At 42.9% G+C, this 21,165-nt stretch overlaps 1 protein-coding gene across 5 annotated transcripts in view; it reads left to right on the forward strand.

Annotated features, from left to right (window-relative positions):
* Positions 1-21,165, forward strand: part of PLXNA1 (plexin A1) — a 342,839-nt gene that overhangs the window by 260,208 nt on the left and 61,466 nt on the right. For 4 of the 5 annotated variants that reach the window (XM_044451657.1, XM_044451658.1, XM_044451659.1 and 1 more), the window contains 9 exons: positions 3,043-3,194; positions 4,684-4,804; positions 5,892-6,028; positions 7,524-7,691; positions 8,308-8,401; positions 9,651-9,887; positions 10,030-10,173; positions 12,663-12,897; positions 16,383-16,525. In XM_044451657.1, coding sequence (XP_044307592.1) covers positions 3,043-3,194; positions 4,684-4,804; positions 5,892-6,028; positions 7,524-7,691; positions 8,308-8,401; positions 9,651-9,887; positions 10,030-10,173; positions 12,663-12,897; positions 16,383-16,525 — 1,431 coding nt within the window. The other variant, XM_044451661.1, reaches the window with a different exon arrangement.

Raw genomic sequence — 21,165 nt, forward strand, 5'->3', positions numbered from 1 at the left:
AGACAGTTCAGGAAAGAGCTGGATTTCCCTGCCAGCACTGGCTCCCAGGTGCCTTGTTTAGTTGTGACCTCCCCACACAGCATGTCAAGCAGTGTCAACTTTTTCCCAGAGCTGCTGCTCCCCAAACGTGTGGCCCTTGTCACTTTTGCTGCAGTGGAGGGGAAATCTAACATACCACAGCATCCTTTAACATTAATTTAACAATACCAAACAAACAGCCACAGCTTACCGAGTACCCCAGAGAAGCCCAATTTAGGAAAGAATGACTCGGGCTGCCTGCTGCAGCAGCTGCTTTAATGAGTTCTGATTCAGGACTTTAGCAAATGATTGGATTGGATTTAGGTGAATGGCAAACCCCAAAGCTCAAATCAGTTTTGACTATTGTATAAATTCTGAAGCATGGCATGCTGTTGCCCTAAGACTTAAAACTGCTTGGAATGGTCTGTAAGTCAGAGCGCAAAGATGAGAATTGAGGTTTGTGGATATCTGATCCTTGTTAGCTTTGAGCAAACTGCAGCCTCTTTGTATCTTGGCTGGTCTCTCTTTGCAGCTTGGTCAGTGGTGCAAGGTGGCTCTCATAGGGCATGGTTTGAAGAATGAAAAATAAAATGCTGTATTTAGTATTCAGTGGTGCTTGAAGGAGGATGTTCTTTACATTTGTACCCTCCTCTGGGGCTGGAGGAAATGGTTTCCTGTTACTTTGTTACTTTCTCTCTACCAAGTTTTTCTTTTCTCTCCCTTGGTGAACCCTGTCATAGACTGAAATGACACCTGTTCTGGGAAAGGGAAGGACCCAATAGATAATGCTGCAGGGGAAAGAAAACCCCTGCCAGAAGAGGGATGCAGTCTGCATGAACTCTCTTTTGCTATCTGATTATTGTGGTTTATTATTGTATGTTGCTGCCCTTGAAGAGCACCTGGTATAAGGTGAGATAGGTTGGCGTCAGGACCTCAGTTGTATATTTCACCTAGCTATGGCTCTGCCATGAGGTGGTCTGCCCCACACAGAACAACTGGCTGTAATATTAAAGAGAACAGTTTATTTAAATGACTTGACTATCATAGCAGTTGGGTGTTTTTTGAACATTTTGCCTTTTTGCCTCACAAAACAATTCTGGTTGATCTCAGATTGTGTTCTTGCTGCACTGGCTCTTCATACTTCTCCAACCACAATTCAAGATGCTGGCTTAGAACTAAACAGCTTTGGTCCACATGCCCCAGAAATCACTTTCCTACCTACTGATTTACCACCACCGTCAAGATCAACTCACTGCGTGCCTCCTTAACAATGCAATTTGTGCAAGAGCATGTAGCAAAGCGCCTTAATGGCTGTCTCACAATGACAGGAATCCCTTCTTCTGGACCTTTGCCAGCGGCTCTGCATTTTCTAGAACTGGTGGCAGGCATTTCTGTTTAGGCAGCATTAGGTGGCCATTAAGGACCACATTTGTATGCCTCTTGTTTATTTTTATCCACGAAAACCTCTCTGAGTCTTCAGAAGTTGGCAGGATGTAAGATTTTAACAAATAATGGGGCGCGTTCTCAGGCACAGCACCACCTAGCTTAGAAAAGGCTGTGTCCAGAGCCAGCAGAAACAATGGGGCCATGATGAGTGGCCAGAGAAGCGATCTGCAGTTGGTTTTGCTAGGCTCATTTATGCTGTTCCAGACTGTGGCTGGTGGCCATAGCTAAGGCTTCTTTTTCCTGGAGCCCCTTCCCTTGGCTTGGGGTTGCCAGTGACCCAGCACAAAGCTTTCCCAGCTGGGTGCCCATTAATCCTCTTTATCACTTGCAGGTGTGTGCTGAGCATCAGGGGCCAGCAAAATACAGTGTAAAATTGCCCATAATTACCTTGTTAGTGACAATGGTGGGCCTGTGCCGCTCTGCTCATCTGTCATCGCGCCGGTGTATGTCAAGCCACACCTGTCCGCTTTATTGGGAATCATCCTAACAAATGAGGCATATCATGCTCTGCTGGGGCTCTCCTCCCTCCCCAGCTGGTGTTGGCAGAAACTCTGGGACACACCAGGGTTTGCTGGTAGGGGAAGGGAAGACTGTGCAAGGGTTAATTGGTGTCCCCTTCGTGGAACCTTTATGGCTCTGGCAGGATGGCTTTTGCTCTGTTAACTCATAGCGTGGAAGAGAAATAACTGACAGTCTCTGTGAATGTTCAGAGGTAAGCAAATGCTGCCAAGAAAGGACAGCCCATTGCTAAAACTCCAAGCAAGGGTCTTCACATAGTAAGGCAGAAAATTTCCATTTTCACTTATTTGCCACCAGAAGTTCAGAGAGGTTTTAATGTGCATTGCTTTTGAGTCAGAGGCAACAGGTGGCTTAGTGACTTGAACTACTTTGGTGCCTTAGAGCCACAATTTGAACGTAACATTTGCAAATCAACTAAGCAGTCCAGCTATTCAAAACAGGTGGTTTGAGTGCTCTGCATCTTGCCCTCTGTGTGTCTTTTTCCTGACTGTTCTCTGCTATGAAGAATCCCCAGACTTCTTCCACCTCAATGTATATGCCCCAGATATATTTCTATGGTTTCTATAGGTGGGAGAGAGGGACTGTGGCTCAGTGACTGTGAGCAAAGTTTAACATGGTACAGAAATAGAAAATGATGCATTGATTATCCTAACACTGCCTAACAATTTGGAGGGGAAGGTTTCCTCCTCTTCCATTTTGAATAAGTGGTATAAATCAGAACCTGAGCTTGTGTAACTTCACTGTGCCAAGCAGGAAAATGGACGGTGTGCCAATATGCTGTAGCTGGAAGAAGGGCTTTGAATCACTGCCTAGATGACAAAAGCCTGTCTGGATGGTCTGTGGGTGGGCAGCTTGGATTAAAAAAAAAACATTTATTGTTTTAGTTTTAGTTTACCAAGTTATATGTTAATGCCAACTTGCAATCTGCCTAGAGCCCTGGGAATGTAAATACATTGATAAATAATTGGTGTGTGGGCTGATATGGTGTCATGATGGGTGAGCAAACTGATCACAGTGACCTAGTGAATGCAGTAACAGTTTGGCTTTGTTCCTTCCTAGCTGTCCCCTGAAACAGGCCCCCGGCAGGGCGGTACCCGCTTAACCATCATCGGTGAGAACCTGGGCCTGAAGTTTGAGGATGTGCGCGTGGGTGTGCGGGTTGGCAAGGTGATTTGCATTCCCATCGAGAGAGAATATATCAGTGCTGAGCAGTGAGTATCCTACAAATGAAGGGTAGTAATGTTTGTGTCCCTTTGAGAGAAAAGCAGCTCGGGAAATAATGCAGTATGTGTATTACCCCCCTGGTTTACCAGATCCAAAAGTAAGCTACAGGTTTGCTAATAGCACTGCTTTCTGAGAGATTTTGGTCTTAGCCGCAGCTAACTGCAGATGCTCTTTAGAATTGGCAAGCACATGCATTAGTCACTGCTACCACTGAGGAAGGGTGGCTATAGCACTTAACCAGGTTGGTTAAGGCTTGGCTTGTCAGCGCATCTGGACTGAGTGGCATGAAAGTTGTTTCCACCTGTGGTCTAGTAGGTAAGGGAGTTCCACTTGGGCTAGGTTTGAAACCTGGCTTACCCATGAAGCTTACTGAGGTACCCTGGGTATGATAATCTCTCACCCTCATCTGCCTACAGGGTTGTTGTGATGATTAAAGGGGATGATGATAGCCTGAACTCCTTAGAGGACAAAATGGGTGAGAGGGTGGCTAGAAAGAAAGAAATCAGTCCTTCCAGAGAGTCTCTGTATGTGGTTCCACAAAACAGCGACAAATGCCAGGAAATAAGCTAACCTAGTTACGACATTTTTGTCAGGATGATTCTCTGGTGGGAAATAGTGTTGAAGAGAGGAGCCCCAGCCGAAGTCCTATACCACTTTGATTTGGGAAAATTGTACACCTTAACATTAATTTGAAAAGTTCCACTCTGAATGTTTTGATGTTTTGAATGTCTTTCTGGCTTCTCAGCAAAGTCCTAAATGTGTGCTGGAAGATCAGTGCTATCTAAAGCTGATCAATTCTGGCTTGCCAGCTGGAAGCAATAACTTCCTTTCTTTGCATTCTTTGTTCTTTGTCTTAGCTATTCAGGCTATTCAAGTTTAAAATTATGTATAAACTTACAGAGCAAGTTCAAAAAGAAGAGGATTTAAGAAGATAAATTAATTTATGAACATTTGGGTGCCTCTCCTTTCATATGCAGATAGAAATGGTATTAAAGATGCTTAGCCAGAAATGTATAGGAATTTTTGTACTGTTTAATTTCTAGAATATGTGTTACATTGCATTAATATGTACTGCCTCAGTAGTGGGGGAAGAGGAACAAACAGGATTCTTTTTTGTTTGTTTCTCCTTTTATTTTGTTAAATTTTAATTGGTTTCCTGCTGAGTTGAGTGTTTCAGCACTTGCAATGTTTTATATATTTTGCCATTTTAATATGCCTATTGTTCAAAAGCCAATTTGATATATGCTGAGAAATCACTTCTTGGAATTTTGAAATGACATGTAATTTAAAAAAATAGCAACAACAACAATAGCCCATCAGAATTCAGTGACAAAGTTGGAAGGAAATACCTGTCCATGCTGTAAATTAGAGTGGTAATAATGGCTTCTTGGCCTGAGGATTGGGCAAGGATCTGCAGGGCAGCTTTGCCAATGCATTTCCTGTGCTTTGCAAGACCACGTACTGTGCCTTCTCTAGGATCGTCTGTGAGATTGGAGAAGCCAGCCCTAGCAAAATCCAAGATGCCCCTGTGGAAGTTTGTGTCGGGGACTGTTCGCCCAGCTACAAGGCCATAGCCCCCAAAAGCTTCACTTTTGTGGTAAGGATGATATAGCTTTAGTAATTTTCATATAACTTCTCTTCTTACTCTGAATCCCACTCTTTTCTGTTTGCATCCTACATTTCTTTTTCCATCTCCAAGAGGTAAAGGAGTTGTGGATAATTATAAGTTGTGTCCTAATCTTTGCTCTAACTCCTTCAGAAGGCTGAGAAGTCACATATCCAGCCACTGAGAAGACAAGAGTGACTGCAGTGTGATTTTATTGTTCAAGCAGTTGGTTTTTGTGATTTAGCTGTAGAAATTCTGGGTGCTGATTTTAATGGTTATTGGTCAAAAAAGTAAATTTCACTGAGTCATAAACTATTTAAGACATACACAGGACAAAATCCAAAATTGTGGTGCTTCTCTTTCTTGAAATAGGGCATTGCTTCTACACAAAGCACTACTTCTAATATAATCCATAGTTATATTAATTAGCCTGATAGGCCCCAGGGGCTGAATCCTGCTGCCAAAATGTTCTTTGAAAGCCAGGCCCAGGAAAAGTGCAATATTTGTATACCAATGGTGACAATCCATGTAAAAAGTGTACTAAATTTGTGTGTTTGTGTGTTTATGCATGTGGGATAGGTAGAAAGATAGATAGACCCTCTTAAGTATATCTTTCTGTGTATCTATCTATTGCATATATTTTTGATGCCAGGCAAAAACAAGTTTGTTTTCCCAGGTCTTTAAACTTCTCAGCATTAACCATTTTATTTTTCTGCTTTTTGATTATATTTTTATTGTCTGTTTTCATTTTGATAGGGGCGGAGATAAAAAATCTTATTGTGAACCATCCCAGGAAATAGCTGGTTGAAGGATTGTGTGTGCATGTGCATTAAATAAATAATAAGCAAATTAATGGTAGATTTTTGTATATTCAGCATGGTCATGGATGACTTAGTCTTTACTTTTTAGTTTGCCTATTTAATATTAGATGGTATTCAGTAGAATCAGATAAGGTGATGCACCCAGTGTCACAAAATGGCAGGGACAAGATTAAGTTTCTCAGGTTTGCCTAGGTAGTTCTTTGGACACTCAGGGAATCTCTTGAACTGGGTGAATTTACTGTGTTTCCTTTTGGCAGGCTCCAACTTTCTCACAAGTGACACCAGCTCGTGGTCCCCTCTCTGGAGGTACCTGGATCAGCATAAAGGGGAAGCACCTCAATGCAGGAAGTGACATCACAGTGACCATCGGAGGGCAACCATGTGCCTTTTCATGGTGAGGCTTCCATGGGCTCTGGTAAAAATAGTGGTATAATAGCACTATGGACAAGAAAGCAACATGCTGAAATGTACTGAGCAATGTAAACCCAGAGAGTCTGTTCGTGTCCTTGTGTGTGTGCTTGTTTGTATGCTCCAGAAGCAGGTCTCTTTTTAAAGCTGCAATTATGTGCATATTTAGACTGGGAAAGAATCCTACAGTTCCCAACATGACTGGCAAAGGAATGCTGGGAGTTGTAATACTTTTTTTCATCTAAACATGCCTAGGATTACACTCTTGAGAAACTAAACAAACACTCCAGTGTAAGATGGAGAATTTCTTTTCAAGACTCATTTTTTGCTTTGTTTAAGAGACCAAAGACTGTGAATTTCTTTTCCCTCTAAAAAGCACAAATCCCTGAGCCATGAAGTGGATAATTTTTAGATTAGGGATGATAATGGAGCGGCTCTTTAAATATTTTCGTGCTGTAATTACTGGTTATCAGCCCTAATCGCTGCTGTTTGCAGCAGCCTCACGATGGGGAACGCTCCAGAACTATGCCGGCTTTGGCGGCTGCCTTTGCTTTTATTTTATTTAATTTTATTTTAGCATTAACTGATAATTTTAGCAGCTCTTTTCAGAGAGAGAGGGAGACAGACAGACAGAGATGGCATGCTGCTTGTAGAGTGTCACCTTATTTGTTGATATAAAATGTGAACCACTAAATACAGAGCAAGGCTGAATCCTTAGCAGGCACTGTCTTGGTCCTTTCCACGTTTTCTTTACATGTGAGCTCTGGGCAGTGTTCATAGAGAGTTGCATTGTGGTGTCAGATAGCTGGCTAGTCCTTGGTCAGCATGCAACACTTGCTCTAATGTGTGTGTTTGTGTGAGTTCTATGTATATTTCACCTTTCATAAAAAAATCCCTAGGAAGATAACAAATATATTAAAAACAACCAACATCAAAATACAGGAAATAAGCATCCAATAAAACCAATGAATCAACAGCAGAGAGAGTAGTAATTAACAATGGGTCCAGAGGCACCTGGCTGTTCATAAATGTCTGGATAAACAAATGGCTGGCACCAGAATGTTAGTAATGTTGGCACCAGGCATGCTCCTTGTGGGAGGACATTCCAGAGTCAGGGCACCACTACAGTGAAAGCTCTGTTTCCTAGTTTACAAGAAATATGGTGTCTTAATCCTTAGGGGAATGCATTCTGTCTGTTCCTTGTTTAGCATACTCTCTCCCTTGGCAAAATAGCCTTGGGAATTGGATGTTCAGTTTGTGCCCTGTGATGCTTGGGCAGAAAGGGTGTCTGTATTCTGTGCATATTTCTTCAGTGGTTCCAGGATGCATGGAGTGATAGACAAGCTTGGCACCCATGCCCTGGCAGTGCTTAGCCCTGAGATTATGCCATGGTGTAACAATGGTAAAAAAGTTTACTTCTCCTTCCCATAGTCAAAGACATTTATTTTGTGTTTCTCTCTCTCTCTCTCTCTGTCTCATAGGAGAAATGCTGGTGAAATCCGGTGTAAGACACCACCTGGCCAGAGTCCAGGGGATTCACCCATCCTCATCCATATAAACCGGGCTGTACTTAGCAGTCCTGATGTGACCTATTACTATACTGAGGACCCCACCATTCAGAAGATAGACCCTGAATGGAGCATCAACAGGTAACCCTGAAGCAAATGCCTCTATATCTGCCACATTTCAATAGAGAATAAAATGCTATAGTTAAATCTTTGTTGTCCCCTCCATTCTGAATGACTAATCCTTAAGAGAGATTAATGCCAACATTAAGCCAGTTAAATCTCCCCAAATATTCGTCCGGCTGTACCAGTTTATGCTCAGTTGATCGCAGTGGTGGCAGCTTAGTGACACATTTGTGAATGGCTGGCATACTATACCTCTTTTGAGTAATAAGGATTGTGTCTGTTAGCGTGCAACTTTCTGCACAGTAGGCCTTTCATTCTGACATGGGTATTCCCTGATAATATAAATATGAAATAACAACCTTAAGAGCTGTAGCAAAGGGTCTGCTAATACAGAGATTCTTGGGTTTACTCAAGGCCAACATGTATGTGCAGGAATTCCTGGTATACCTTGAAAATGAAGGTATCCCAGAATATAAATTGTGCATTTTTCCTACTTGCTTTCTGAGATAGTCTTGAATTCACATTTTCCCCAGCTGAAGATAGAACAGAAAAGGAGTAGAAATTGCTCTCTTGTTTGCTGTATCCTTACTCCATTCTCACCTCTTGCTAACCCCTTCTTCTGCTTGCTCCCCAGTGGTGGGACACTGTTGACGGTGACAGGCACCAACCTGGCCACTATCAAGGAACCCAAAATCCGAGCCAAATATGGCAGTGCTGAGAGAGAAAATGTAAGTCAACTATTCTGACAAGGTTTTCAGAGGATGGAAAATCTCATGATGGACATGCACACATAGAATTCTTTTGCCCTACCATTGTCTGTTGTCCAACAGACTTCTCAGGCTTGTGTAACTGCAGAAACCTCTGAAGCATTTACCAGTGGGGATTGTGGGATGATCGTGGACCGCAATTACTCCATCTTCAGTTCTCTATGGAGAAAAATCTCTTGTGCATCTCTAGCCAAAGATGTCATGCCTAGGTGGAGAAAGGTGAAGGGGAACATTCAGCTTGTTTTATTTATTTATTTGATACGTTTCTGCACTGCTCCTATTTAGTCAATGACTCTCAGGATGGTTACAACATTTGCAACATTTACAAATTTGTTGTGTTGCATGTTCTGTGATCTAGAAAAAGTCAGGTAAAAATGATCTCTCTTGCATGGACAATAGTAGTTGCATGTTCAAGGGAATTCTTACAAGAATTGAAAAGAGCTTTTTTTGTTTCAATCCCTGTTATGTATCTGCCACCATCACAGAACATGTTTTTCTCCCCCTTACTGTCCATGTCATGTTTTGTCAATTTCATTAATAATAAATTGTGCTACTGCATCTAATTAATGGAGTATCTCCTTCCCTCAAAAAGCAGCAAAACAAGTAGCAAATGGTCTTGGGTAGGATATATCTCTTTGGTATAGACAAGAATGAAATAGAGAAAAACTAGGGAAAGACAATCACAGCCGCTAATCTAGCATAGGATAGCCATGATGGCACAGGATTAACTTGGATACAAGTCTGCACAAATTTCGGAACTTAAATCATACCAGGATTTTTTTTTCTTTTTTGTAAGGACAGAACAAGATGCATTAGAGCCTAAACATTTAAATATACTTCAAGCACAGGCCAGTTTAACATACGGACATACTTGTAGCTGGGGGAAATGTTGTGACTCCTTCCTCATCTCCTGTTTTAAAATGCTACGTAGAAGTGAAATGGCATGACTGGGGGGGAATTTGGCCAGAGCCCTGATGCTGGTACAGGCTGAGCTGCCATGAGTCATATTGCAGAACCTTCGACTTGGACCTTCTGTGTATGACACCACTTCAGTAATGCACATTTTGCTAATTTACACTGCCTTACCTCAGGAGAGTGGAAAGGTGCAAACTTTTCTCCAGGAATTAATTACACTTGACTTGGCTTAATGTTTGAAATCAAACCATTGAAAGGTAGCATTGGTTAAGTCTAGTGGCCTCTTTCTTTCTAGAATTGCACAGTCTACAATGATACCACCATGGTGTGCTATGCCCCCTCCATTGACAATCCAGTCCGGAGCCCTCCAGAGCTTGGTGACCGCCCAGATGAGATCGGTTTTGTCATGGATAATGTCCAGTCCTTGCTGATCATCAACAAAACCAACTTTGTCTATTACCCAGATCCTGTGTTTGAGTCCCTCCCTTCTGGCATGCTGGAGCTGAAGCCAAGCTCCCCACTCATCTTGAAGGTAATACTCCCATCACTGCCAGAAACAAAGCCTTAGCAAAGAAAGGCAGTTCAACTTTTGTGTGTGTGTGTATTAGAACGTTGGCAGGCTGAACTGAAAGCCTAACAGTAAACCAAGTCTTACTCTTGCTTGTTTCTTAAAGGGCCGCAACCTGCTTCCTCCAGCTTCTGGCAATTCCCGGCTAAACTACACTGTGCTAATTGGTGAAACTCCCTGTGCCCTTACAGTTTCTGAGACCCAACTTCTCTGCGAGTCACCAAATCTCACAGGACAGCATAAAGTGACGGTAAATCAAGTCAGGCATGGTCCAGTTTGTGCTCTGTGTTGTTTTAACAGTCTTCTCCAGTACACCGTGCAGTACAAAGTGTTTCATTTAGTCCAGTTTATACAGAATACAGAATGTACACATTGAATCTTTGTAATTTCTCCCTCTTCCCTACCCCTTCCCAAATACAAATTCTGCTGCTTGGAAATGTGCCCCCCCCCCCAAATGGTTCATTATACCAAGCTTTGTCATGCATATTGCTTATGTACATTTTGAGGAAACATTTTGCTCCCATGTTGCAGAATTTGGATTATCCAGACAGTTTTGGAGGTCATGTTGGAGCAGGGAATTCTAGCAAAGCCAAGGGGAGAAAATCCAAGTATTTGGATCCCAATCCTTTATCTTCTATAGGAAGTCTGAAGGGATTTTGTTTGAGTTGCAGTTGAAAAAACCAATTCTGAGGGATTTGGAAACATACCTGGAGCTCTTTGTGGCCGCAAGAGTTGTGCCGTCGATCTCCTTTTCCTGCATGTGCTAGATAGCTCTTAATATGACTCATGGTTGTTGGAGCACTCAGTCCAGTGTAACGTTCTAGACCTGAATGGGGGACACAGATTCTCAGAGTACAGATCTGATGTCTAGGTGCTTGAATTGAAGTAATATACATAGAACCTGATCTTTCCTGCATGGATCCATGTTACTTCTTGCCTGCTTCTCTGTGGCCCTTTTATTTTGAGTAGTCTTCACTGAATGCTGTTCTCCACCATGTCATCCACTGTGCTCACCTTGGGCAGATAACAAGGTGGAAGTAAAATGCAAGTATTCACAAGGATATTGTAAGTAATCCCCATCTGAGCATGGAGATAGATTCTGCTACTGAACAAGTGGGAGGCTGACTAGAGACCATGCCTTACCTGTTTTCATACAATACGAGCAGTTTGTCGTTTCCCAGCTGGTGTGAGAGCTCATCTGTACAGATTATTGCATGCATATGCAGGAATCGCAATGAAAAGACAAAGATGCGTCATAGCAATTGGCAGAAGTCCCACTTGTGATCTCTCCAAGTGGTTCTTACAGCTTTGCTGTGTGAACACACCCTACCTGGTGCAGTTGTTCATATTTGGCATGCTTTTGTCTCCCCCCCTCCCCCGATTATTGGGTTAGTTTTTTATCACTGACTTTAGAAGTGGAAAGGAAGTTTTTGCTCATTCTCCACACAGGTGATTTTTTTGCCTGTTCCCTGTTAACTCCCAACAGTCCCTGAATGTGTTAAGTAGGATTCACTGTCTATTAGGCTGCAGCGCGGCAATTCTCAGTCAGTGTGGCCTTGGGTACTTGAAAGGACCCAAAACATTCCCTCCTCCAGGCGTCTCATCCATCAGGGAATGCACTTTGCATCCCATCTGTTATTCTAATGTTGCTTGAATGAGACATCAAACTCACTGCTTGCTCCTTGCAGGCATCGGCAATGTACCAGCCTGTGTCTGCATCCCATCTAATTTCTTCACAGTGCTTGGACAGGCAGTGTGAGACTTCACCCCGCAGTAGCCGGCCATTGTCCTTTCCCTCATGCTTTTGCACCCCTCCAAAGGCTGCTGTCAGTGCTAACTAGCAGGTGCCCAGGGCGTGGCTAGTAAGGTTGCAGCAACTGGTATAATGACCAGACAGGGAGGCTGAGAATGCCCTCTTCTGTTTCTAATAGAGCTATCAGCGAGCTGCCTGGTTTGGCAAGCATCTCTTTCTTACGAGTATCAAAATTTCTTCAATTCAGGAGATGGTGGCTATTAACTCATCCCATGGTGACAAGATAGCTGAGGTCACCAGCTGGAAAAGTTTAAAGCATTGGTAATATTCCCAGCACAAAAAGCCCATACTGCAACAGATGTCAAGAGTAAGAGCTGACAGGAAAAATAGCAGGCAGGGATTGTCTCCAATCTCATCCCTCCTTCCCCTTTCTGTAAGACCATATCTATGCAAAACTCTTGGTCCCTGTTGGCAGGAAAACACCTCTAACAGCCTTTTCTCACTCAATATTCTATACTTAGATAAATACAGGATATAAACGATATGTGTCAATTCTGAATGGCACGTGCTTTAAAATTAAATGATTAAAAAGTAGTTTATATTAGCACTTGTGCTGTTCAGATATGCTCAGGTAATGTGCTTCTGGTCAGGGGGCAGATCTTGGAGTTTGAATGACTGGCTTCCTTAGCAACCTTCCAGCCCCCCAGATTTGGCTGCTACACTGATCCCTCTCCTTGACTAAACAGCAGGAGAACTGACAAGTACTTTGCGATCATGCCCTGCTCTTTGATCATTGGCGAGCCAGTTATTTGCTGCTCAGCTCTCTTCTTACTCTCTCCAGCAGGAGCAGCCCTAAACTGCTCAGTTTCAAAATTTTCTTGGGTCCCTCGTTTCTGGTAAGTGGAGAGGAGTGTGAAGACAGCATGGGCTTCCTTATTGCCAAGAAGGGCTAATGTTTGTTCTTTCTTTCTCCTGGTGTCTCTCAGATCAAGGCTGGGGGCTTTGAGTTCTCCCCGGGAACACTGCAGATCTACTCAGACAACTTGCTGACCCTGCCAGCCATCATTGGCATTGGTGGGGGTGGGGGCCTCCTCTTGCTCATCATCATAATCGTCCTCATCGCATACAAGCGGAAGTCCCGGGATGCTGACCGCACCCTCAAGCGTCTCCAGCTGCAGATGGACAACTTGGAATCTCGCGTGGCCTTGGAGTGCAAAGAAGGTGAGGTTGCTTGACTAAGTTTTCTTTCTGCCATCCACACTACCTGCCTATCAGTTCTCTGCTGATTTTAGCCTGTCTCTTTCCTTTAGAGAAAGAGAGAGAGAGAGAGAGAGAGAGAGAGAGAGAGAGAGAGAGAGAGAGAGCTTTCTTGCATTTAGGTGCCAAGATCTTTTTCTTCCATGAAACGTATTAGCAATGGTAGGAGCTCATTCTTAGTCTCAAACTACACAAAATGGCAGCAGAATCTTCTGTTTAAACTTGAGTCTACCTCAATCACATGGAAGGGAAGTGGAGCTGAACCTGCTGTAGACCATCCATTTCCCTGCATTTTTTCTCCACAAGTGTTTGACTTGCAACTGAGGACATTGCCAGTATCTGACTTTGGTGAGGGAGAAAATTCATGGGGCCGCAACGGATGGGGTGGGCAGGGGAAAAATCGTGGGTGCTAAACTGCAGGTGAGAGCTGGTTTTGGTCTTCCTCCACTCATGTACCAATTGTGCTCTAAAATATCCATGCAAAACAACCTATCACATTAGTTTTGATCAGGCAGATCAGGTTTAAGGAAATGGATCTAATGCCTTCAGAAATAGTTTGGACATTCCATTATGTCCCTCTGTGGGATTCCATCCCAAAGTAGTTTCTGTAATTTAGGAACTTAGGCAGCTCACCAAGACACACTTCCTTGTGGAGGCGCTTCATGAGGGAAGCCATTACGTTTGCAAGCTGTTGCTTTTTGGAGCAGCCCAGATGGATAGGGCATGTCCTTGCCAGCACGATACAGTCCCAGCTGGCAGTGGCCAGGAAGCAGTGCATGGATTGCAGTTTCCCTGTTCAGTATTCTAAATGTATGTGCTATAGAGAATTTTAGGAAATGGTCTGAAGACACATGATATATTTCTGCTGCTGAAGCTGTGGAAGTTTGGCTGTGGGATCTGTCTAGATAGGTGCCTACCTGGCAACCATGGGAGCCACTCTGGGCATTTGGGGTAGAGTGGGATAAGTGTGAAATACAATATACAGTAGGGTTGCTGCACAATGGCCTGAACCTGATACAGCCCTCACATGAAGCAGCACTGTATTGAAGCCTTTTTTTTCCAGCAGCAATTCACATTGGCCTCACCCCAGCCAAGCTGGTTGCTTTCCAGCTTTTGTGCAGTTGTTTCCCAATGGAATTTGGTCCTCAGACTGGAAGAGATTCTGCAGCCCTGCATGAGAATATAAAGTGAAGTGCTATGCCTCAGTGGTATCCCCAGGTAGGGTGGGAAGAACGCCTGTTCAAAGTCCTGGAGGGCCGTTGCCAGTTATCATCAACGCTAGTGAGCAAAATAAACCAAGAGTCTGACTCTATATGAGACTGCTTCCTGTGTTCTTTTGGGTACCAGTCAATTGACTTCATCTCTGTTGTTCAGTAAGGCTGGTCCTGCCCTGCTCATAAGGCACCCTACTCACTTCTGAAGCTATGTCATTTACAAAAAATAATGAAAACGCAACTTTTGCAAGTTGTTAGAGTGAATGCTCCACTTACAAAGGCTCTTTCCTGCTCCAGTTTGGGTATCTGATGCATAGACGTCCATGGGCAGTGTGTTTTAATGATTGTCGAGGGCCAAGTAAGAAACAGGACCTGCTCAGCCATGAAGTCTCCTGGGTGGCCTTGGATCAGTGACCCTGGATGACCTTGCAACCTAGCAGGATTGTTGGCGAGGATAAAAGTCATATTTATTCATTATACTTATTAAATTGCTCATAAAACCACTTCTTTAGGCACTGCACAGTAGTTAAAACACAATAATAAAAGAATTCAAAGGTGGGAAAATCTTGTACAATACTCTGAGTTTCCTGGAGGAAGTGAGGAATATGAATGTAACTAATAACAATGCTAGGCTAGGATATACTCTCACTGCATTGTTAGCATTATTAAGGCCCTGTTTAAGTACTCAGCCTACAAGATGATAGGATAATGTGACTGAGTATCATCATGGGCTGGTAGCTGCCAGATATGGCCAGCACTGACCAATAGTTTTTGTATCTTTCTTCACTGGGATACTATATGAATAGCAGAGTGAACCCCTAATGATCAAGTGCCTTAGGATTTCGATTTAAGAACATAACCTAAGTCTATATTCTATACCATGGCTTTTTCTAGTGCCCAGCTTTGTTGCAGCCTGGATTGTTCTGCAAGCTTGGTTCCCCTTTTAAGGATTGTCCTTTGGGAAGAGGGTTCAGGTGAAACAGTTTTATTGAAGGTGGTTGAATTTTATCTGTTACAGTTCGAAGGAACTTAGCGAGATTTTAAGAGGAAAAGTTTTAAAGGAAAGAGAAGCCTGCCTGAAAAAGGCTGTGGGTCTCTCATTATGTGACAGACAGATGCTGAGAAATTGGACAGAATGTTGCTTCTGATCCTGCTGATAAAACCTAATTGCCCATTATCGCCACAAGCCAGTGCCTGGGGCTGTGACCCTGCCAACTCCAAGTTGGCCCAGAGGCTGCAGCGGAAACGGGCGCCTAAAATGAGATAATAAAAGGGAGGGGGAGTGGAAAAATAGCCCTGCAGATAGAAATAGTGACAGAGAGGATTGGAGGGTGGGTTGAGGGGGGAGCACATGGAGAGGATTTCACCTTGTCTTCCACAGCTGGCAGATAAAGGGATCTGTTTTTAATTAAAAGCTGCAATATCTTCTCTGCCTTTTCTCTTTTCTAGTCCCACTAGTTACAGATAAGATAGTGTGCCTTTCAAGCTGACGGTTTGTTTTTTCTCATCAAACTGATCAGCCTACAGCCCTCTGCCGCTTCTAGCTTCTTTTAAAGTGCCATTAATTTGATTTTCCTCCATGCACCCCCTCCCCTTCGTGCTTGTACAGCACTAGAATGTGTACACAAACAGGCTGCTTTCACTTGTAGGGGCAATTAAAGGTACAGGATGCCATCTCTCTCCCTCTCTCTCTCCCTTCCTGTAGCCAAGCACTGGATCAACAAATGGTGGTTCAATCAGCAGGATGTGAATCAGAATTGAAGGGTGGACATCCCTGCAGCATGCGACTGTTTCCTGTCCTCAGATACTCGCTTAAAAGATCTTTGCCTGCATTTCATTCCATGCCCTTTTATATGAGCAGCCAGAAGGGCAATTTTATACGAAAGCACTAGCTTGCATACCCTTCACTGCTTCAGTGTCAGGAGACTGGACGGGATGGCATTGAAAAGGTCCCTTCCAGTTTCACTTTTAAGATCTCTTTTCTGCCCCTGCTCTGTAACTCCTAACTCAGTACTGCCCCTGCCCCCTGCCCCCCATTTCTGGAATGGGATAAAAAGCTACTAATTTAATAGTACTTAATTTGCCTGGATCCTTGAATAAAGTTGAGGCTATTGTAAGAACTAGCCAAAGCATTAGTCAGTGGGTGCTATTGTAGGGATTAGTCCTGCAAACCATTGATTGGGTTTGGCGGATTGGGAATTGTGTTTCTTGCTTAACCTGCTCTTTCTTTCCCAGCCTTTGCCGAGCTGCAGACAGATATTCACGAGTTGACCAACGATCTTGATGGGGCCGGCATCCCCTTCTTGGATTATCGCACCTACGCCATGAGAGTCCTTTTCCCTGGCATAGAAGACCATCCAGTGCTGAAAGAAATGGAGGTGTGAAATGTGTGTATGTGTGTCTGCTTGGAGAACAGCTCACCTGGGGTTACATTATCTTTGTGCTTTTATGCCTTTGGGAAGGTGGCATAGAGGAGGGGTCCTAGTTCAGTGACAGAACATCTGCTTATGTTGAATCCTTGGAGTCTCCTAGCTGGGCTGGAAAAAGTCCTTGGAGAGCCACTGCCACTCCGTTTCCCATACTTTGTTAGATGGACCAAGGCTCCAGCTTAGTATAAGGCAGCTTCCAATGTTCCTATGACTTGTCCGCATTTTTGCTCACAGTCCTCTCATCTGTTTTCACAAGGGTGCTCTAATGATCCTGAAAAAGACAGTTCCCACCCTGCCATCCCAGGTTTTGCTACCTGCGGAAGAAGGCACATGCTAAGGGCTGGTGCTTAGACAAGCCTAGGGCTGGCTTGTTTGAGAGAATTCTCAATAAAGTGCTTTTCCATGGGATAATGGTGCTTCTGCCTCCACAGCTGGCTATTATGTATCTTTTTCTAATGATCCATGTGAATACCTGCTGTTGGTGAAATACCACCCAAACAAAGAGTGGATGGGGCTTGTTTGATATTTGGTGGATTTTCAGACTGCTAGGAGCTAAGTTTAAATAATGACAGTGCAGAAAATACACTAATGGATGGTACAATTATTAGGTAGAAGGTAAAACTGATCAATGGGCCCAAAGCAAAGATAACGTTCAGTTGATTAGAATGTGTCTACAATGACTACACTTGTTTTTCTGGTTGCTGACATTGTATAAAGCATCTTGAACACGGGGACTGATGTGCAGTTCTTTCATTCATTTTCACAAGAGCCCTGCAAGTCCCTAGCATTCCAGTTTTACACACAGGGAACAGAGTCTGAGGGAGGTTGGCTTGACTAAGATGACCTACCTTGTTAATGGCTTCAGGAAGATTTGAGCAGGTCAGCAATCATTATTGAACTACCCTGGATCATTCCTGGTTTTGATGCTCTTCTAATATTCCTACTAATTTCCAGAGTAAGGAGACATTTATCCTATTTATTATTACCTTAGTTGTTATGAGAGAAAGTGGAATAGTTTGTCTGCATCTGGGCATTTCAAATCCAAAACAATGTTGATTGATAGCAACTGAGAGAGCTAAAGTATACATATTTAGAGGTGGTTAATGGATAGGTTAAATGGGGCAAGAGCAGAGTGAGCCATGCATATATTAAGTGAACATGAGGACAGGCACGCAGGATGCTGCTAAGAGTACTTCAGATTTTAAATAAGAACTAGCAGGGTGAAAGTGAGTAAAGGCAACTAACAGAAGTAACCTTTTCCTGACAGCAAAATCTATCAGGCTGTAGGGAAGCCACTTGATAGAATTGATGGCATCACTGGGGTGTTTGTCACACTGAAAAGTCAAGAAGTATCTATACTGCATGGGACTATCCTGTGCTAGGTAGCAGAGTAGCTGTATTGTACCAGTGAGTTCTGTTTTTACTCCACTGCTTCTACTTCTGCAACATGGGCCTTACTGCTGCTTCCATTGATCTCCTTTGCAAGGTCACGGTGTGCTGGTTTTTGTAACAAATATAGTCTCATAAAATAACTTTCTTTCTTTCTTGGGCGTCATTGATTTCTCAGATACCTCTGGTGCTCATGTCCTTTGCCTTGGGTCCTTGTTCATGGGTCTGCACTTTATTGTGTGTGTATTTGTCAGAACTCTCTCACTAAATAATTTCTCATGCCATACAGAGATCCTCTAAGAGCCATTATCCACATTTAACTTCAGTGTTTTGTGCATTTGGTTGACCTTCATATACTGATTTGATTTTATGTGCTGATATGATATTCCTGTCCTCTGGATATATGTTCCCAAGGTGCTATCCTTGTGCTTGTGATAGACTGTTTTAGTTCTGGGACACGGTGTCCATAGGTTTCCTCCAAAATGGAAAAGAGGTAGTACTGGTTCTATCTCTGTGACACTGAAAGTCAATTGAAGGTCTGCTGTTGCAAAATTTTGGAACCTGGAGGAATGGTAGACAGTTCAGGACAGATAAAGGGGATTACTTCACACAACATATAGTTAAAACAGTTGTCTGTCACAAGATGCAATTGCCACCAGTTTAGATGTCCTTAAGAGAGGGTCAAGCAAATTAATGGTGGATCAGTGGTTACTCATCCTGATAGCTCTATACCATCTCCAAGGTCAGAGTACCATGCCTCTGGATATCAATTGCTGGAGAACAAACACAGCAGAAAACTGTTGCCCTTAAGCCCTGATTGTGGGCTTCTCAAATGCATCTGTTTGGCCACTGTGTGAAACAGGATAGCTATTAGACAGGGCTTTGGTCTGCACCAGCAGCAGAGTGCTTGCGTTTGTAATAAAAGGGCCAAGGTGCTGGCAATAAATAGGTTTCCTCATGGTAGACAAAATGAACTTTGGGTCACCGCTGTATAGCTGCTGTGCTCACTGACATTAATATCAATGTTTATATTAATATCATTGCTACTGTCATTTTCTGCAGCACTTGGTTTATCCAATTGGGTTTGTTTGATGCATGACTGACCACTCATTTCCAAGAGACTTGCCTGACATCATCAGACTTCCTAGCTCTCCGTTTCCTCCAATGTAGTCTCATCCTTTGCTTCTTTCCCAACCAGCTCCCCCTCCCTTTGCCAGTTCTTAACAACATTTGCTTAATTTAGTACAAGCAATTGTGCAAAAATTGGCTTCACATTTTCCCATGTAGTAAGGTTGTTCTTGATTGGAGAAGCGAGAGGTGGCCTTATCTTCCCTTCGCCGCTGACCTTGCAGAGTAATTAATGTTGACGTGGGTTTCAGAACATATTTAGGAGACGTAATCAGCTCCAGAACATGATGCAGTTATTAATTACAGAGAATCGAGTGCTTGTCAGTTCAAGCATACAGGCTGCCTATTGTAGTCTAGGACAACCATTGCTTCTGTGATCTAGCTTTACCATCCCAGTTATGGACCTTCCATCCTGACTGTTAGAGTGGTTCTCCAATTAAAAGAAAAAAGAAAATATTGGCTCCTTTTACTGTCCAGTTGTTGGAAATTGTTGTTAGTAAGATTAAAGAGGAGGGACCTAAGTTGTGAGCTGTTCACATAGAAAATAGCAGGACATGTGTAAAATCCTTAATCTCCTACTGTGTCTGAAATATTGATTGCCCTCTTGTTCTGTTCTTAGTCTGGAGCTATCATGAAATGAGGAAACTTGTTCCCATTTGGCATGTATTCTGTTGCTCAGCTGCTTGGGTGCTTGTGTCCTTTGCTTTGCTCATTCACTCATTACATTTTCATGTGTTATATCTATTGTTTTATTCACATAGTCATCATGGACTTCTTCCACTAATTTAAGGGCGTGGACCTTATGCTGGTATTGGAATACAGTTCTTATTAACTAATGTCTATGATGGCTGGGACTCACAGGGGTTGAAGTCCAGCACCACCCAAAGGGCCACATATCCTAGCACTAATTTACCCTAGATTATAGGAAAGCTCTCACAAACCAATGCTGGCCAATGTTATTGTGGTTGTTGTGGCTGCTGCTGTTTAAAAAGCCCTCCAGCAAATGGATTAGAACTGGCAATCTTGTGGATACCCTGAAGAAGAGCATAAAAACAAATTCTTCCACTTTGCTACATATTACCTTTTCTCTACATATAAAATTTTATATGGAATCTAACATCATAATGCAATATGGATTCTTAATACCCACAGAAAAAGAAGTTTCTACCCTCAGAGTTGTAGAAATTCACTTAAAATATAAAAATACAGTATCAGCAAACTACTGCATGTTCTGGGGATTGTTATCTGCCCTAGTCTCATAGTCTGCAGCTGTGCCTCTCTGCCTATGATTCTGCTGTATTTCATATATCCATGCATCTCCTGCTACTACAACGAGCACTTGCCAAAAATTGAAAATTCTGCAAAAGCTAAAACAATGCTATAAGAATAAAATACATGTATTGAAACTATTTAGGTGATAATTAAGCATATTTGTCTGCTTCATTGACCTGCACAACTTAATATGAGCACAGATGTGAATGTTCTTGATGCCAAATGTTACAGGCTGGATCCATCATCCTCATTGTCTAGTGGAAGGATTCCATTTGAACAATGGGACCTCCACAGTTTTGCACCCTTTCCACAGCCCTCCTTTCCTCACAAGTTCCCTAAATCTGCTCTGGAGTGTTGGGCAAGGAAGTCCCCATTCTGCATGCGGGATCCTTCCACTTTTGCAACATGGTTGTTGGATTCAAGCCAGAATGTGCACAAAAGCCTTGTAGAGATGGACTGGAGAGTGAGGCCATTGAATTCAAAGAAACCACAAATGCTGTGAAATAATTCTTTGAAAGCAATCTGATGACTACGGGAAATATTAGTGGCAAAAGTAAGCCTCTTGATGGGTGAATGATTATTTTGGGGTGTTGGGAGAGAGGAACAGTAATGGGATAGAGATCAAGTGCCTGTGTTTTTGCTATATATGGGTGCTGCTTATTAGATACTGTAAGTTTGAAAAGGCTTGTTTTCCTGCCTGCATCAGTATCACTGATATGTTTGTGGATTATAGATTCACCCAACATAGGTAGCCTGCAGTCCAAGTTACCTGAACTGAAAGTTCTGTTTTTGTCCTCTCT

The sequence above is a fragment of the Varanus komodoensis genome, unplaced genomic scaffold (genome assembly GCF_004798865.1).
Source record: "Varanus komodoensis strain SLA01 unplaced genomic scaffold, ASM479886v1 scaffold6_2, whole genome shotgun sequence".
Lineage (NCBI taxonomy): Eukaryota > Metazoa > Chordata > Lepidosauria > Squamata > Varanidae > Varanus > Varanus komodoensis.